General features: G+C 43.2%; 1 protein-coding gene across 2 annotated transcripts in view; it reads right to left on the reverse strand.

Moving 5' to 3' along the window:
- ECH1 (enoyl-CoA hydratase 1) overlaps positions 1-20,349 on the reverse strand; it is a 40,398-nt gene that overhangs the window by 16,470 nt on the left and 3,579 nt on the right. The window contains exons 1-3 of one of the 2 annotated variants that reach the window (XM_068250616.1): positions 13,356-13,403; positions 11,487-11,649; positions 4,735-4,823 (exon numbers count right to left, since the gene is read on the reverse strand). In XM_068250616.1, the coding sequence (XP_068106717.1) occupies positions 4,735-4,823; positions 11,487-11,617 (220 nt within the window). In that variant the 5' untranslated portion in view covers positions 11,618-11,649; positions 13,356-13,403. Of the gene's footprint in view, positions 1-4,734; positions 4,824-11,486; positions 11,650-13,355; positions 13,404-20,349 lie in introns of those variants that run through there. The other variant, XM_068250615.1, reaches the window with a different exon arrangement.

The following is a 20,349-nucleotide window of genomic DNA, read 5'->3' on the forward strand; positions in this document are numbered from 1 at the left end:
ATGGTTATTCACAGGGATGAGTTTCAATCCTGGGTTAACCACTCGCCAACCCCCTAACACAGATTGGCGGTGGTAGAGTGGTTCTGTTGTTCCTCTGCGCCGCCATATGGCGTCATCTGGCGAAGAGCGCGTTTGGACGGGAGCTCGGGTTGGCACAAGAGCAAGCTCATGTCACTGTAAACCGAGAGCCCCAGCAATCAGCCTGCTAGCGGCTGATCAGTACTGGCAGGCTGTTTCTTGTACTTGGATACCAAAATGTATATATATAGCGCTGACATCTAATGCAGCGCTGCACAGAGTATAGTCTTGTCACTCAGCTGTCTCTCGGAGGGGCTTACAATCGAATCCCTACCATTGTCATATGTCTATGTATGTATTGTGTAGTGTATGTAGCGTAGTCTAGAGGGGGAAGGGATCAGGAGCCACCGAATGCCCGCTAGATTTTTGGCAGAGGAGGCAGAGAACCATCTAGCATGTGTACAAGGCTTAAAGTGAACCAGAGACGAAGCACCCTCATGTATTTTACCATATACAGTATATCAGTGGGAACATTAGAGAAAACACCTACCCTGCTCTCGGTTTCATTTTTAATTGTTCAGCCTGCTGATTATCAGCCCTGATAAACTCCCTGACTAAGCATTCAGTCTGGCTTTGCTCAGGAATTTTTATAGCAGAGTCTGTCTTATCTGATGTCTTTTCAAGCCCAAGCCTGCCCCCTTCTGGCTCTGCTATAATGGCTCAGCTATACTGATTCCTGAGCAAAGCCAGACTGAATGCTCAGTCGGGGATTTTATCAGGGCTCATAAGCAAGCTGAACAGTTAAAAATGAAACAGAGCAGGGTAGGTGTTTTCTGTAATGTTCCCACTGATCTATATGGTAAAATACATGAGGGCGCTTCATCTCTGGTTCACTTTAAAGTGTACCAGAGGCTGGAAAAAAAAAGTTTTATACATACCTGGGGCTTCCTCCAGCTCCATCTGCCTGGATCGCTCCCACGTCCTCCACTGGCTGGTACCGGGTGCCGTAACTTCCTCCAGTATGCGCAAGAGGAATTGCGCTCTCTACATATCGCATGTGCGCATGTGGCTGGAGGAAGCCCCAGGTATGTATAAAACTCCCCCAACACCCCCCATCTCTGGTTTACTTTAAATCTACGTACAGCCGCTCAGGTACCATCATCCGTTTGTTGGTGATCACTAGATGACCGCTTTAGGAGTAATCTTTATACATGCGCTGCTTATTTACAGCATACCAGCCTGTTTAACCCTTATGAAAATGGAGCAATGAGTGCACAGTGCCCAAAGCAAGAAACATGACAGCACTGTTTGCATTCACATAACTGGATGGATTGCCAATCTCATACACACTGTGACAGAGCTGTGATGGCCACAGTGGACATGAAGCATTCCGTGTCCATCGTTCTTTCCGTGACTGGCAACATCTCATGTAGTAATAGCATTATGAACAGTTATCAGACGCTGCTCTGGCTTTATATTTGATGATGTCTAAAAAGTGTTCTTTCACTTCAGCTGTTTTGCCTTTCCAGCCCAATTGTCACTGCTGCACAGTCAGAGGTTTCTTCCCATAAACAGTATACTCCTAGTGTCTTCAGCAGAGGATTGTTTGATTGAGTATTTTTTCATTTTGTAAGTTATTATAGGCTTTATATTCCTGTTATTGCAAATTTATGGGCATTACATTTATGAAAAAAAAGTGTTTTTTTTTTTGTTTTTTTTTAAGCAAGGGGTTTTGAAACAGGATACCATTTATTGACTAACTTAGAAATGAATAAGCTTAATAAGTAAGCTTTCGGCTAATAATAAGCCTTCATCGGACTTGATTCTTGACAAAATGTGAAAAAACAGCACATGCACACATACACGCTGTTTTTTTTTAAGAAATCCTCACTGTATACACTGTTACTATTTTCATCTTGTCTTCTTTATTGCAAAAGGATGAACTAATCGGGCACTGTATTGGATGTTTAGGAACCTCGAGGTAAGAGGGTTATATGGAGGCTGACATGTTTATTTCCTTTTAAATAATGCACATTGCCTGGTTGTCCTGTTCATCCTCTGCCTCACCATAGACCCTGAACAAGCGTGCAATGGATGTCTATGATCTGACAAGAATAGTTGCATGCTTGTTGCAGGTATGCGATTTAAGGCCCATACACACGGCAAACATTTGTCTGTAGTTGTGAGGCAACAACAGACAGACAAGAGACAACAGCATATTTATGGCAGCAACAATTGGAGTTTGTGACAGTTGTACACACGTGACAACAGAAAGAGTGAAGACACGACAAAATCTGTCTGCCACAGACTACGTATAGTAGTAGTACTAAGGTAGCGACTCTGCTGTCTGTAGAAGACAGGACACCAACAGACGAAGCAACGGTTTGTGAGACAAAAGTCACAAGAGATTCACCAGTTGAATCACTTAAAGAGAAACTCCGACCAAGAATTGAACTTTATCCCAATCAGTAGCTGATACCCACTTTTACATGAAAAATATAATGATTTTCACAAACAGACCATCAGGGGGCGCTGTATGACTGATTTTGTGCTGAAACCCCTCCCACAAGAGGCTCTGGTACCGTACGGTACTCTGGGCAAACTGCCACAATGTAACAATGACACACACAGGAAATGGCTGTTTATAGCTGTCTGTTAAAGCCAGAACAGCTACATAATCTGCCCACAGTAACAATGTCACCATGTAATACATGTCAGAATGTGAATCTGGGAGAGGAAAGATTTTACAATGAGCAAACTCTGACTAAATCATGTATACATAATTATTGTAAAAATTAAGCACCTTTTTATATTAAATTATTTTCACTGGAGTTCCTCTTTAAACATGGCTGTGTCTGCAGACAGTCTGCTGACAGTCTGTCTTTTGCAGCGTACACACCAACAAACCGTTGCTCAACATGTGTCTGTACAGACATTTGTATGCCTTGTGTAAGACCCTACTGACTAGAAAGATCAGCAGGACTGCCAGGCAACTGGTATTGTTTAAAAGGAAATAAGGCAACTTCCATAGGTCTCTCACTTTTGGTTCCTTTTAAACCTGTCTGCAAATTGCTGCTGACATCAAGCTTTGCTGCCACCTCGTGGACACTACGTTATGTACTTCTACTGTTGATAACAGGGAATATAGGGATGGTCAAGGATTTTAAAACATTTCCTCACTGAAGTAAATTTTATGCAGATTAAAAGCGGACCAATCAGATCCTGCTGCTGAGAATTTTTGCATGTCACTGAAAAGTAGTGATCAAGGAGTTGCTAATAATTTTAAGTTGATGTCAAGTTTGTTAATTTTATGCACCTTGAAACTGGACCAAAATCATCAGACTTTGCACTTGATTGTCCAGCTCCAAGTTGCAAACATCTGCATAAAATTAAGATAAAATTTGCATCAACTCAAAATTATTAGCACTCCAAGACCAACTTTATCGGATTGTGAAAGTCTGTATTTTTAATGGATTTTATTAGCTAAATTCTTATAGTCCTGTCTATTCACAGGATTATGGAACTTCTGCTCTCCACTGATCTTCAGTCCGTGAGAACCTCAACAATTCAGGCCAGTGACTTTTTGCCAAAAGCATCGTAAGGAGTGACAATGGTACAATTCATCTAACAGCCTCCTGCAAAATCCAGCTCCTGCATTTGCTATTCAGACATTTTATCATCACTTATTACAGGTGCATACTTAATACAGGCAGAGGCCTCCCTAGCCATGGGCCATCCCTACCTCCTGGCAATCCTCACTATCAAGTGATATGCTACAAACCAGAGACACAGCATGTGCCTCAAGAAAACCGCACCAATCAAATGATAATCAATATCAATTACATCTTTATTGAACAACCAACATGAATAAAATCAATTTAAAACATGGAGCTAGAAAGGCGGTGAGGATGATAATATCCATAATCAATATCACAATTATACATTGTATTATGCAGCACTAATGATCTAGTATATTTTATATGTATTCATACATTGCACTACGCACTTTATTGGGTTCCTTCCCATTATCCATCTTGCATAATTTTCTGATTGATATTGTCATCCTCACCGCCTTTCTAGCTCTGTTTTTAATCGATTTTATTCATGTTGGTTGTTCAATAAAGATGTGATGGATGCTGTTTATCATTGGATTGGTGCGGTTTTCTTGAGGCAAATGCGGTTTCTCTGGTTTGTAGTGTTTGCTTATGGTTTCATTTTGAGAGTGATTGACTTATATAAGCTTTAGATGGTGCTTGTCCATTTTTTCTTGATGTGGTATGAAGTGATATGAGCTAGGTAAGGGTGACAAATCCTAGTCGCTTAAGGGTCTGTCACTATATTTTGTGTTTTCTGCAGAGTAAAGTTCAAAATTTCATGTGACTGTGAAATCATTTAGAATACTGAGTAGTGTGTAAATTGCAAATATTAGAGAATGATGCAATGTTATAAAAAAAAAATAATAATAATAATAACAGAAAATAAAAATATGAGACTATTTTCTTTGCTACTAATGTTCTAGTAATTATCCATACTACACATACAACTCATTGTATCAATTTTTTTTTGCTTCTGTGTCACTTTAAATCGTAATAAACAATTTGGCCCTCGAATTAGACTGTTTTATATTTTGGCCCCTTGCATGAGTTTGACACCCCTGTTCTACTCTAACACTCCAGAGCACAGTTCAGTTGGGTTGTTATTTCTAAAAACACCTACCTGACGTGAACATTTTACCAGCTCCGGAAAAAACAACAGCTCTGCAGTTGACATCATCGGAAATAGCGCGGAAGCAAAGGACCATCTCTCTGTGACAAGACAAACATTATGGAGGACGTGTTACTTCTGCAGAATCTTGTTCATCGGGATTCAAGAAATACATTTGAGGTCACTTCATTTTACAGATATACAGGGAGTGCAGAATGATTAGGCAAGTTGTATTTTTGAGGAATAATTTTATTATTGAACAATAACCATGTTCTTAATGAACCCCAAAAAACTCATTAATATCAAAGCTGAATATTTTTGAAAGCAGTTTTTAGTTTGTTTTTAGTTGTAGCTATTTTAGGGGGATATCTTTGTGTGCAGGTGACTATTACTGTGCATAATTATTAGGCAACTTAACAAAAAACAAATATATACCCATTTCAATTATTTATTTTTACCAGTGAAACCAATATAACATCTCAACATTCACAAATATACATTTCTGACATTCAAAAACAAAACAAAAACAAATCAGTGACCTTTCTTTGCAAGGACACTCAAAAGCCTGCCATCCATGGATTCTGTCAGTGTTTTGATCTGTTCACCATCAACATTGCGTGCAGCAGCAACCACAGCCTCCCAGACACTGTTCAGAGAGGTGTACTCTTTTCCCTCCTTGTAAATCTCACATTTTATGATGGACCACAGGTTCTCAATGGGGTTCAGATCAGGTGAACAAGGAGGCCCTGTCATTAGTTTTTCTTCTTTTATACCCTTTCTTGCCAGCCACGCTGTGGAGTACTTGGGCGCGTGTGATTGAGCATTGTCCTGCATGAAAATCATGTTTTTCTTGAAGGATGCAGACTTCTTCCTGTACCACTGCTAGAAGAAGGTGTCTTCCAGAAACTGGCAGTAGGACTGGGAGTTGAGCTTGACTCCATCCTCAACCCGAAAAGGCCCCACAAGCTCATCTTTGATGATACCAGCCCAAACCAGTACTCCACCTCCACCTTGCTGGCGTCTTGAGTCGGACTGGAGCTCTCTGCCCTTTACCAATCCAGCCACGGGCCCATCCATCTGGCCCATCAGTCCATAAAACCTTAGAAAAATCAGTCTTGAGATATTTCTTGGCCCAGTCTTGACGTTTCAGCTTGTGTGTCTTGTTCAGTGGTGGTCGTCTTTCAGCCTTTCTTACCTTGGCCATGTCTCTGAGTATTGCACACCTTGTGATTTTGGGCACTCCAGTGATGTTGCAGCTCTGAAATATGGCAAAACTGGTGGCAAGTGGCATCTTGGTAGCTGCACGCTTGACTTTTTTCAGTTCATGGGCAGTTATTTTGCGCCTTGGTTTTTCCACACACTTCATGCGACCCTGTTGACTATTTTAAATGAAATGCTTGATTGTTCAATGATCACGCTTCAGAAGCTTTGCAATTTTAAGAGTGCTGCATCCCTCTGCAAGATATCTCACTATTTTTGACTTTTCTGAGCCTGTCAAGTCCTTCTTTTGACCCATTTTGCCAAAGGAAAGGAAGTTGCCTAATAATTATGCACACCTGATACAGGGTGTTGATGTCATTAGACCACACCCCTTCTCATTACAGAGATGCACATCACCTAATATGCTTAATTGGTAGTAGGCTTTCGAGCCTATACAGCTTGGAGTAAGACAACATGCATAAAGAGGATGATGTGGCCAAAATACTCATTTGCCTAATAATTCTGCACTCCCTGTAGAAAATAAGAGGTACCAGCCTACTGCATGAAGGAAAAAGAATAACTTAAAGGACAACTATAATAAAAGGGATATGGAGGCTGCCATATTTATTTCCTTTTAAGCAATACCAGTTGCCTGGCTGTCCTGATGATCCTCTGCCTCTAATACTTTTAGCCAGAGACCCTGAACAAGCATGCAGCAGATCAGGGGTTTCTGACATTATTGTCAGCTCTGACAGATTACCTGCATGCTTGCTTCTGGTGCGATTCAGACACTACTGCAGCCAAATAGACCAGCAGGTCTACCAGGCAACTGGTATTGTTTAAAAAGAAATAAATAAGGCAGCCTCCCTATTCTTCTCACTACAGTTATCCTTTTAAATTTCTACTTGTTGGTGATAAACCATGGGGATGGAAATTCCCCCAACAAAGATTGTCCCAACATGTCCCCAAGGCTGGCAGGTTGCACATAGCTCATCAATGGCTTTAACCTACTTTATTGATTGATCTTACAAACCTCATCATAATGGATATCCTTATTTCAGAATGATTATTGGCTCTCGTTAATGACATCTTAGAAATATTTGCTAAAACTTGGCAACCTTGGCTATCCTGCTGTTCAATGCGCGCTAACATCTTGAATTACTCTCCAGGTCATCCCTCTCTGAATTATTTATATTGTACTTCCTCTAGCCCTCTGATGTTTACGTATTTGCTGAGTCTGTGACTGCACTTGTTAATTATGGCATTAATGGTTTCCATTCTATGTTTTATATGTAAGATATTATGCTGTATAGCCCTCTTTTCAGGGCTTTTTCTCTGCTTGCAAGTTATAACTGCAAAACTCGAACAATTTGAAAATCAAAAATTTTACTTGTGTGGTTGTGGTGCTGATAGCCCACCTCCAATACTATTTTAAAGGATACCCGAAGGGACATGTGACATGATGAGATAGACATGTGTATGTACAGTGCCTAGCACACAAATAACTATGCTGTGTTCCTTTTTTTCTTTCTCTGCCTGAAAAAGTTAAAAATAAGGTATGTAAATGGCTGACTCAGTCCTGACTCAGACAGGAAGTGACTACAGTGTGACCCTCACTGATAAGAAATTCCTCTTTTTATCTCATTCGTGCACTCAGAAGCCATTCTCTGCTAGGAAAGTGTTTTATAGCTGGAATTTCTTATCAGTGAGGGTCACACTGTAGTCACTTCCTATCTGAGTCAGGACTGAGTCAGCCAATTACATACCTGATATTTAACTCTTTCAGGCAGAAAAAGAAAAAAAGGAACACAGCATAGTTATTAGTGTGCTAGGCACTGTACATACACATGTCTATCTCAGCATGTCACATGTCAGTTTGGGTATCCTTTAACCCTCCATAACATAATCCATAACAAGCATGCACATCAGTAACAAGCATGGACATTAGGTTTTGCCAGACCACTGGCTGCATGCTTGTTCCATGTTTTTAGCTCAAACAACTGAAGGCAAAAGAACAGCAGTCAGTCATGTAACCTGTAAGAAGAGGTCACAGTGTCAGCCTCCCTATCCCTCTGACCTTAGGCAAACACACACACACACACACACACACACACACACACACACACACACACACACACACACACACACACACACACACACACACACACACACACACACACACACACACACACACACACACACACACACACACACACACACACACACACACACACACACACACACACACACACACACACACACACACACACACACACACACACACACACACACCTGTGAAACCTGTTCATTTTAGCATGTGTACAGTGTCATAAAGTTGTTTAACTACACACATCACTTCTTGGACTGCAGGCGTAACCATCTTCTTTTCTGATTTTGCCAGGTACACTCATTATTTAAGTGCAATATTGCCTCCTACTGACATCTCTGTACTAAAACACAGGCCAGTGAAGACCATGTGGGACTTGCAGCTGAACAAACCTAATTCTTTATCACAGCAGGTCTAAAAAAATAAAATAAAATCAATTAAAAAAAAATGTATTAAAATCAGCTGAGCAGCTCAGTTTGTTATGTTGCTTTGTGGTTACTTTCATTTCTTCGACTGAGTTCAGCTTCAGAAGTGTTTGGAATTGGAGAATTCAAGTAGAAAAAGGATGGTGTCGTTGCTACACGCAAGCTTTAAAGTGAACCTCCGGACTAAAAATCGACTCAGCAGCACTGAAAAGGCTTTGTGTTTCTTTAACAGTTTCACAGCATCAGAACTTTGTTTCTCTTATACAAGCCTAATTTTTAGCTGCACAGAAGAAAACTGCCCGGGCTTTTTTCCCCTGATGCTGTGCAAAGCATGATGGGATTTCTGATTTTGTTGTTCTCGTTCTGCTGTTTTGGTGCAATTTTTTTTTTTTTTTACATTTTGAATATGACATTTGAAGCCTAGCGTGTGCAGCTGGGAGGGGTAATCAGGACACAGGATAGTTGGAACTGTGTCTCCTGCTCCCTGTCACCTCCTTTCAACCAAAAAGATGGCTGCCCCCATGACAAAGATGGCTGCCCCCATGAATCACAAACATTTGCCTGTTCTTTTATAACAGGGTGGGTAAGAGATTATATTACCTATCTATTCTAATTAACATAACTAATGTAACTTGATGACAGTATTTTTGTTTAGGCTGAAGTTCCCCTTTAAAGTGGATCCGAGGTGAACTTTTACTCATTGCATAATTGTGTTCCTTTCCTATTGTTTATAGGGCATTTCTCAAGCCAAATACTTTTTTGTTTTAATACTCTAATTCCCTATAAACTAGGGCTGTGGAGTCGGTACAAAAATCCACCGACTCCGACTCCTCAGTTTAGAATTCCACCGACTCCTCTAATTTGCATATTACAATCTTGTTGATTAAAAGTATGTAACATGAAATTTGTCTCTTAACTGCCAACGCTTAGGAATTTTAAAAGACTGCTGAAGTGAGAAGGATATGGAGACTGACATATTTATTCCCTTTAGTCATAGACTAAAACTAGTCCTTGGTAAGAGTACTTGTAAAAGGTACAGACCCCGGAACAAAGAACATCTATCAGGCCCTAGGCAATGTAAATGTGGGTACATGTAAGAGTGATGTGCAGGTACTCTGCAGGGGAATAAGGAGATTCTTCCTCTATTACACATTCTTCATGCACAATCTGAACCAGGTTTATGGGTGATAGACAACACCTCTTTGTTCAATGTGCACAACATTCTCAGTGGATTCCCTGCAGCTCTGTGGGGAGTGCATATGTAGAGTATAGTACTACTGTGTAAGAAAGTAAACCTGAGACAGATGAAATTAAAGTTTTATACATATCTGGGGCTTCCTCCAGCCCCCTTCAGGCTAATCAGTCCCTCGCTGTCCTCCTCCGCCACCTGGCGATTTTCTTTACAAAATCACATCGCTCCAGTGTGAACACACACATAGGATAACATTAGCAGGAGCTTTTCAAATCACAAAGCGCTCAAAAACACACTTGTAATGTGCACCAGCCCTCAGGCCTGGAACCCACTACAAAACGCTATTGCTAATCTCAACCGCTAGAGTTTTGTAAGAGCAGTTTGTAAGCGATTTCATGAGAGATTTTAGAAAGTGTAATCAATTTGCCAGCGGTTGTATAGCGATTAGCGTTTTAAAGTCTGATTGGTCCTTTCATTTATTTTTAATTTTGTTACAGTGTACATCGACTTTAAAATGCTAGCAAAATCGCTCCGTGCAAGTTTTGATGAGCGATTATCTACTTTATATTGAAGCGCTAACGCTAACAAAATGCTGCATGTCCTGCGCTTGCGATTTTGGGAATCGCAAACGCTCCAGTTAGCACATCCGTTAACATTAGCTGAGCGATTTTGGAAATCGCTAGCGTTTTCAAGCGCTCCCTAAATGCTCAGAAAAGCGCTCGTGGGTTCCAGCCCTCAGGGCCTGTTCACACTTTTCTCTGATGCCATATCTCTATGGAGCTCAGAGGATGACCAGAGACCAGCCAGTGTGGTCTGTGGATCATGTGACCCCCTCCATCACGATTGGCAAATTACCAGGAGACCCCAGACAGATATTACCTGTCTGAGGTCTGATAAAAACAGAAGGGGGGGGGGGGGGCTTGAAAGGACAAGTGACCTGAGAGGGAGTTGGAAGTTACCATATTTATTTCCTTTTAAACAATTCCAGTTGCCTGGTAGTCTTAAGCCTCATACCCATAAGGTGATACTTACGACGAAGTTCCCTGTCGTCAGGGCAACATCGTTTAACACATCGTTTAACACAAGCATGTTAGCCCCCTCGTTAAGCAAACGGACGACTCTGCAAAGTACTGCGATCACTTACTTCCTGTTCTCACCTGTCAAGTAGTGTCACGTGGCGTCGCGAGAAGGAAGAGGCATCGCTTAATAACCGTCATTAAGGGGATGTTGCTGGAACCGTGGGGTGGTGAGTAAGTAGTTTTACTGATCTTTTTGGCTGTAGTAATGTATGAATCACACACCTGAAACCTGTAGCAAATGCAGTCACATTTTAGTCAAAAATCTGATCTGCATGCTTGTTCAGGGTCTATGGCTAAAAGTATCAGAGGCAGAGGACCAGCAGAACAGCCAGGCAATTTGCATTGTTTAAAAGGAAATAAATATGGCAGCCTCCTTTAAGAAGGATTTACTAATAGGGATAAGGCAGGTTAAACCTACCACCAGATTCTCAGTTAACTGTCAGACCAGGTTATGTATATGTAGAGAGAAGGACACCTTCGGAAATACTTGTGAATACAGTATATTAGAAAACAACAGTGTTGCAGAGGATGTACATTCTACAATAAACCCTGTGTCCCTGCGTGCTCTCCTGTCCTTGCTTTTGCACTACTGTGCATGTTTAGCATGCAGGCGGCCATTGGGATAGGAGGAGGACGGGGACAGGGGGGGCAGGCGTGTGCGCGGGCGCACCGACAGGGGTGAGAGGGGAGTTGTGAGTGAGGCCTAGAGCCTGTTACGTTAATGGGCTTAGGTCTGCTAGTATAACATATATTAGTCTTACGTCCAGAAAGCTCTGTTCATGGCATTTCTCTTCTCAGGGCGATTAATTTCCACATGAAAGACCTGATCCATCGGTGATGTGACCTTCAGAGTCTCATAGTTATAGGACGCCAGAGCTGCCTCGGATGCCATGTTCCTTAGTCCCAGCACCGCCTTCTGCAAGTCTGCCAATCACAAGCACAAGCACTTTACTATGTCATCTGAATGTCATTCTAGGTCTTATGAAACCTAACATGTATGTTTCTGGTGCCAACATAGGAGCACCTGATTATTAGAATATCAGCAAAATGTGCTTACTCTTACTATCTTCAATGATGCTCCTGGTACAAATCCATTATAGCCGGATCAACTAAGGCAGGTACTAGGGCCTGGTAGGTGTCCAGGGCCCTGGCTTTCCACTTTTTCTGATCACCATTCTTCATCTTACCTTATTTAGGAAGCCAAGCGGCCAGAAGGGGGAAAAAATATGCAATCTTGCCTAGAGTCTAGGGCCCATTTTATGTTTATCCTCCTCTGAAATCCATTCCCTTATAGGCATAGCTCCTTCTCGACACCTAACCCTAAATATTAATCCCAACTCATACTTCCCTCCAATAATCATTCTGACCAATGTTTTTATAACAGCCAGACACTAGAACACAAATAATCAGCACCCCACTAAATTCGGATTACGGATTTCAATCAAATTGTCTATTGAAATGTGACCAGCAAAGGTGGCAAGGTTATTAATAGCGCGCAGGAAGATCAGTTGCTGCATAGATCTGTCCAATCAAAGGAGAGCGGGTGCACAAACTAGCCAATAATCATTTTAGGAGTGCTGCTACTGCAGTCTTGTGTGTAGGAAAAACCAAAGGAGGTAGCACCCATCCAACATAAAAGTTTCAATGTAATCCCCCAAAAATTGCAACGACAGGCATCACAACCAAAACTAAGGTGGAAAGTAACAACCCAGTGCAGTGGTCGACAGCTGTTTTGCCAGAATGAATAGATCTGTGCAACACTGAACCATATAAAGTTAGCAACCTTAGTATAGGAATGTAGACATGTTGGGCGAGATCCTACTAGTGCCAGCCTGCCCCCGTCATTGCCACCTGAACCTATTACAGTACTAGCCTTCCCATCACCTGAGAGCCATCTACTGTCAAAACTCCACCTGAACCTATTACAGTACTAGCCTTCCCATCACCTGAGAACCATCTACTGACAAAACTCCACCTGAACCTATTACAGTACTAGCCTTCCCATCACCTGAGAACCATCTACTGACAAAACGCCACCTGAACCTATTACAGTACTAGCCTTCCCATCACCTGAGAACCATCTACTGACAAAACTCCACCTGAACCTATTACAGTACTAGCCTTCCCATCACCTGAGAACCATCTACTGTTAAAACTCCACCTGAACCTATTACAGTACTAGCCTTCCCATCACCTGAGAACCATCTACTGACAAAACTCCACCTGAACCTATTACAGTACAAGCCTTCCCATCACCTGAGAACCATCTACTGTTAAACCTCCACCTGAACCTATTACAATACTAGCCTTCCCATCACCTGAGAATCATCTACTGTCAAAACTTCAGCTGAATCTATTACAGTACTAGTCTTCCCATCACCTGAGTACCATCTACTGGCAAAACTGGACCTGGTGCAAGTCAGAAGGCGAATTATCCTGACTGGTTACAGTGGGCAGCAGGTTATAAAACCACTCACAGTACATGGAGCAAATTCAACAAACCTATCACAGCAAATACACAACATGCATACACTAAATGGGTTGTTGTGCAAGAACAGACACAGGTAAACTAGGACAAAATGTCACATAGTATATAGAGGTGTTCTCATAAAGACAGAGGTATATCGTACTTAACCGTGATGGCTGCTGCAGGATCTGACAAGTGTAAGTATTCTGACAGTGAAAAGCCAAACATGTCAGCTGGCTAAAGGTCAGTGTAGGAGGTACAAAGAAAAATAGGTGAAATGTGTCAGACAGAAAAACTACAGTAATACTATCATTGAGCAATAATATGTGTACAGAAGGTCTCCTAGAACAAGGTCTGTGGGGAATGGAAGGTGAGTGCATCCACACAGCAGTTACTATATAGTATTTACAGTATATAGTGCTGACATCTTCCACAGTGCTTGATGCTGGGAATACACGGGTCGATTCTGGCGCTCGATTATGCACCCGATCGTTTTGCCTGATCGATTCTCTTATCGTCTGCTCGTTTTTCTTATCTTTTTTCAATTAGCTTCAATGGTGAATCAAGTGTCAAAACGGTCGGTGATCGGACATGTCGGAAATTATCTATCAAGCCATCTTAATGGCTCAGATTAGAGCAGTGTATTCCCAGCATTGCAGAGTACATAATCTTGTCACGGTCCCTCAGATGAGCTCACAATCTAATCCCAACCATATATTTTTTTTTTTTAAAGTCTAGGGCCAATTTTAAAGGTGCGTACACACGCACTACTAAGTGCAACGCCGGGTCCGCCGGACCCTCCCGCAGGGCGGTCTTTAGCCGACAGTATGCGTGTGTACGCGCTGTCGGCGGACTGATAAGGCTGTTTCTGAATGATCCGCTGAGCAGATCGTTCATAAACAGCCTTATCAGTCCGCCGACAGCGCGTACACACGCGCATACTGTCGGCTAAAGACCGCCCAGCAAGAGGGTCCGGCGGACCCGGCGTTGCATTTAGTAGTGTGTGTACGCACCTTTAGAGTGAAGCCAATTAACTTATCTAAGACAGTATGTACAAATGTAAAGATCAGCACTAGATACCACGGAAGCCGATGGGGGTAGACGGTGTCTTAGTTGTGCCTCCAGACCACATAGACAATTGTAATAGTTCAAAGGATGAACAGAATCCAGGCACCGGCTTGCAGATACAATCACTGTAGCCTTTATTTACATCCCCATACACTTGACATAAAATGCAGTATGAATGGCCTGACAGCCGTTTTGCGAATCAAAGACCCGCTTATTCAGAGGCCTCTGAATAAGCAGGTCTGATTCCCGAAACGGCTGTCAGGCCATTCATACTGCATTTTATGTCAAGTGTATGGGGATGTAAATAATGGCTACAGTGATTGTATCTGCAAGCCGGTGCCCGGATTCTGTTCATCCTTTGAACTATTACAATAAACCTGTTTCTGGGATGTGGAAGGAAACCGGAGTTCCCAGAGTTTACCCACGCAAACACAGGGAGAACATACAAATTCTGTGCAGATAGTGCTCTGGCTGGGATTAGAACCAGGGACACAGGGCTGCAAGGCAAAAGTGCTAACCTCTACGCCACCGTGGTGCACATGAAGAGAAGGAAGGTGCAATTAGAGCCATAAAATTTGGCACACAAGTGGTTTCCCCGTCTTGCATTATGTTTGGCTCATGTGGCCATACTCTTGCTCTATGACTTGGCCCCAGTGTTCAATTTTGGCCCTTTTTGTATTTGAGTTTGACAACCGTGACTCACAGTAATGGACCGCTATAGTACAAACACAGTGGCGTGAAGCTGCAATTACCAATCCCATAGCAGCTTTTAAAAAAAGCACAAATGCTTCCCCGTATCCACTGCCAGTAAAGGCTGCATCTCTGCAGCATTAGGACTATTTCACACTAGGGGGTGATTAGAGGATGATTGCCGATCACCAGTGATCAGCAAAATGCTAGCGAAGTGTCTCCGTATATGAGCATTCACAGTGTTGCAATCACAAAAGTGCTGCATATAGCATTTTGGAAGCGATCGTGCTGCAATTCTCATTCCCCGAATGAGTGTGGCAAATGCCGTAAAATCACAATTGGGGGGGGGGGGGGGGGTTGAAACAGCCCTAAGTGGTACTCTTTGCTGCCTCCCACTACTTACATGCCTTCATTTATAGCCCCCATCTTCTCTACCTCTAAGTTTGTATGCGGCACATTCTGAAGTTGCCAAGCTCCAGCACAAGGTGGGAGCAGCAGTAGGTATGTGAACGGGGCAACATGGGGTAGGGAGTGAGGTTATCACTTGGCCATTCAGCAATAAAGACAGAGGGAGGGGCTATGGAGGAAAAGAGTTTTTCCTATTTTTACAGCATTTTACCTATAAACATCCTAATTACTTCCAAGCAAGCATGGGGTGAGGTTGTACAGACATAATGCTAGGCCACAGGCTAGCAATGCGTCTTGTTATTATGGAGAGGGGAGGACAGATGAAAGCATGGCAGGAGGGAAAAGGAAGGAACAATGCGCATAGCTGAGACAATCTGGCACCCTAGGTCTTTCACCCATGAAGTATGGCTATACATAAACTAGATTCTCAGCATAGACAGCCCTGCCTGACCACACTGCTGCCAAGTTCGGTATAGCATGTGCTTTACATCCCAGCGTTGATGTAGCAAGGATGAAGGACGGTGATGAAAACTAAGTGGTCAAGCAAACCTGGACTTTTTGAAAAATGTCCACTATAAGGTGGCAAAAAATTGCAGTCCTCACCTGGGTCATATTAGAATATAGTGGCTGTTGAATAATGGTTTGCAAATTAATGCAAGAATGTTTTCCTCTTAATAAATTGGGACTTACGGCAAATAAATTCTTTATGTGGGTGCTCCCTAAAACTACAACAGCATTCGCGCTTCAGCTATATAGAGAACCAGAGCAAACTCTTTACACTTAAAGGGATGGGGGGGGGGGATGAGTTGAACTTACCCGGGGCTTCTAACGGTCCCCCGCAGACGTCCTGTGCCCGCGCAATCACTCACCGATGCTCCGGCCCCGCCTCCGGTTCACTTCTGGAATTTCAGACTTTAAAGTCTGAAAACCACTGCGCCTGCGTTGCCATGTCCTCAATCCCGCTGATGTCACCAGGAGCGTACTGCGCAGACACAGACCATACTGGGCCTGCGCAGTATGCTCCTGGTGACATCAGCGGGCTCGAGGACACGGCAACGCAGGCGCAGTGGTTTTCAGACTTTAAAGTCTGAAATTCCAGAAGTGAACCGGAGGCGGGGCCGGAGCATCGGTGAGTGGCTGCGCAGGCACAGGATGTCTGCGGGGGACCATTAGAAGCCCCGGGTAACTTCAACTCATTTTCCCCCGACCCCCCTACAGTATCCCTTTAAAAGACATCTGAGGTGACATGTGACAAGATGAGATAGACATGCGTATGTACAGTGCCAAGCACACAAATAACTAGGCTGTGTTCCTTTTTTCCTGTCTCCGCCTGAAAGAGTTAAAAATTAGGTATGCAAGTGACCGTTTCTGTCTGGGTCAGGTCCGAGTCGGACTATATCATAACCCTCACTGATAAGGAATTACAGCCATGAAACACTTTGCTGGCAGTAAATAACTTCTGAGAGCAGGAAAGAGAAAACCTTGAAAAGTAGATTTCAATATAAAATAAAACTGTGAGACATCTAAAAGTCACTTTTAGAAGAAGGAGGAGGACAGATACAATTGTTTATCTCAGTTTATTTTCACCTCGGATGTCCTTTTTAACCTCCCTAGCGTTCTGGACGAGCTAGGCTCGTCCAGAGACGCCGGAGGCCTCCGCTCAGGCCTTCCTGGGCCGATTTTAATACATTTTTTTAAAACACGCAGCAAGCACTTTGCTTGCTGCGTGTCCTACCCGATCGCCGTCGCTTGCCGCCGATCCACCGCTACCCGACGCTGCGCTTTGGGATGGATCGGGAGTCCCTGTGACGTCACGACGTTGATGACGTCACTCCGCTCGTCGCCATGGCGACAGGGGAAGCCCTCAAGGAAATCCCGTTCAGAACGGGATTTCCTGACGGGCATAGACACCGACGGCGATCAGAGGAGTGGGAGGGATATGGCAGGGAGGGGGTATCATGTAGCTAGCGCTAGGCTAATTAGGTATTAAAAACTATGCGCAGCCGTGCGGCTGCTCATAATCAAAGTGCCCAGCAGGTTAATATCAGACAGAGATTAGGCAGCAGCTCCACAATTTGGATTCTGAATTACAAAAGAAATGGAAGCATTACACATGCGGGCCACAGCAGGGGGGGGGGGGGTTAATTCACTCTTGTCACCACCTCTGGCTGCTGCTCTCCATGTTGCATTCCAATTCCGTGGCGATAGGAAACAATCAATCGTCCGCAGGATTGTATCATTAATGGCCACTTTTAGATATGCTGGAGGTCGCAGATGTCTGGCAGATTTAATCAAACCGATCAGATTGAGGCTAGGTTCACAGTGATCAGTTGCAGAACTCACGTGTTAATATGAGTGTGAACTGCAATGGAGACTGGCCACAGGCTTTAATAGACAGCCTGCAAGCAGCGAGTTAGAATAATGTGATCGATTACAGCGCAGTACTGTGAAAAGACCCATAAAATTGTATGGGCAGTGAGGACACGCAGAATTATTCTGAAATGCAACCGACCACTATGAACATGGCCTGAAGGAAATCAGTATCCCCAGCCCAGCATAAAGCTACACATACGGGAGATAAAAGTCTTTGAAGAATAATCAGTCGATCTCCTGATTATCATTGTAGATAACTTTGCAAAAGACCTCCAAAGATAGGGACCACAGATATCTGTCTCTTTTCAAATCCATTGAGCAGATATGGTCAGCCGACAATCATTATGTTAAAGTGTATGTGTTCGCCAGATATTTCTTGATATACTTTTTTTTTAATTGAATGCATCATTGTGTAAATAACAGTAATTTTACCTATGCAGGGTTTCTTCCATACAGAGAAAACAACTTGTAGATCACTTAAAGGACAACTAAAGCGAGAGGTATATGGAGGCTGCCATATTTATTTCGTTTTAAGCAATACCTGTTGACTGTTTGGCTGCAGCAGTGTCTGATTAACAACAGAAACAAGCATGCAACTAATCTTGTCAGGTCTGACAATAATGTCAGAAACACCTGATATACACTCACCTAAAGGATTATTAGGAACACCTGTTCAATTTCTCATTAAAGCAGTTATCTAATCAACCAATCACATGGCAGTTGCTTCAATGCATTTAGGGGTGTGGTCCTGGTCAAGTCAATCTCCTGAACTCCAAACTGAATGTCAGAATGGGAAAGAAAGCAATTTTGAGCGTGGTACGGTTGTTGGTGCCAGAGGGGCTGGTCTGAGTACTTCACAATCTGCTCAGTTACTGGGATTTTCCTGCAAAACCATTTCTAGGGTTTACAAAGAATGGTGTGAAAATGGAAAAACATCCAGTATGTGGCAGTCCAGTGGGTAAAAATGCCTTGTTGATGCTAGAGGTCAGAGGAGAATGGGCCGACTGTTTCAAGCTGATAGAAGAGCAACGTTGACTGAAATGACCATTTGTTACAACCGAGGTATGCAGCAAAGCATTTGTGAAGCCACAACACACACAACCTTGAGGCGGATGGACTACAACAGCAGAAGACTCCACCGGGTACCACCCATCTCCACTATATATAGGAATAAAAGAGGACACAATTTGCACAAGCTCACCAAAATTGGACAGTTGAAGACTGGAAAAATGTTGTCCGGTCTGATGAGTCTCCATAGAGTCAGAATTTGGTGTAAACAGAATGAGAACATGGATCCATCATGCCTTGTTACCACTGTGCAGGCTGGTGGTGGTGGTATAATGGTGTGAGGGATGTTTTCTTGGCACACTTTAGGCCCCTTAGTGCCAATTGGGCATCGTTTAAATGCCACGAGCTACCTGAGCATTGTTTATGGCCATGTCCATCCCTTCATGACCACCATGTACCTATCTTCTGATGGCTACTTCCAGCAGGATAATGCACGTCACAAAGCTCGAATCATTTCAAATTGGTTTCTTGAACATGACAATGCGTTCACTGTACTAAAATGGCCCCCACAATCACCAGATCTCAACCCAATAGAGAATCTTTGGGATGTGATGGAATGGTAGCTTTGTGCCCTGGATGTGCCTCCCACAAATCTCCATCAATTGCAAGATGCTATCCTATTAATATGGGCCAACATTTCTAAAGAATGCTTTCAGGGCCTTGTTGAATCAATGCCACATAGAATTAAGGCAGTTCTGAAGGCGAAAGGGGGTCAAACAGCGTATTAGTATGGTGTTCCTAATAATCCTTTAGGTGAGTGTAAGGGTAAATTAAGTGAATATACTGAAAGGATAATTTAGGCAATTCCCTTATATTACATAGAAATACAATCGTTAGCTACCATGGCACAATTCTTTTGAGAGCCGTGCAACACCTGGTGAGCCGTCACTCCTGGTGACGTGAGCAAGGAGGCATGCAGATGTCATCGGATTAAAAAGGGGTGGATCTTCAGTTAGCGACCAGGTGTTTTCTAGTCAGGGACATGACGTGCTGGATGAAGCAATATGCCGGGAATGTAACTGCAGCAGGTTTGTTTTCCAACAAGGCAACAAAAGGTTGGTTAATATCTAATATAGAGCAGACTTTATTCCACAGCGCCAAAAGTGTGGGCTGTTGGGCATGTCCACCAAGCATGCCAGATGACCTCAGATGACATCCGCAATAGTATAGATCGGAGGTGGTTTTTATGGGGAAAGCATACAGAAAAAACGATCGGAAATCAGATCGGACCTGTTGGAAATCATCTATTAGACCATCTATCTGGCGAGAGATTGCAGGGTGTGTACTAGGCATAAGGGCCCTTTCACACAGGCAGCTGACAAGTGGTGAAGTCACCGCCCGACAGCTGCTCTCCTGCACCGGTCGGGAGCTTGTTAGTGCCTGGTACTGACGCTGTATAGGCGGCCCCAATGGAGTGAGATCTGAGCGTGTCGTAGCTGTGCTCAGACTCGACATATCGCGTTCCTCCACCGACCAGTAACACCACCACGTCTCAACGCTTTACACGCGTGGTGTTACAACTGCTGCAATTCGGCTGCATTTAACCTCTG

This window comes from Hyperolius riggenbachi, chromosome 8, assembly GCF_040937935.1.
Source record: "Hyperolius riggenbachi isolate aHypRig1 chromosome 8, aHypRig1.pri, whole genome shotgun sequence".
Lineage (NCBI taxonomy): Eukaryota > Metazoa > Chordata > Amphibia > Anura > Hyperoliidae > Hyperolius > Hyperolius riggenbachi.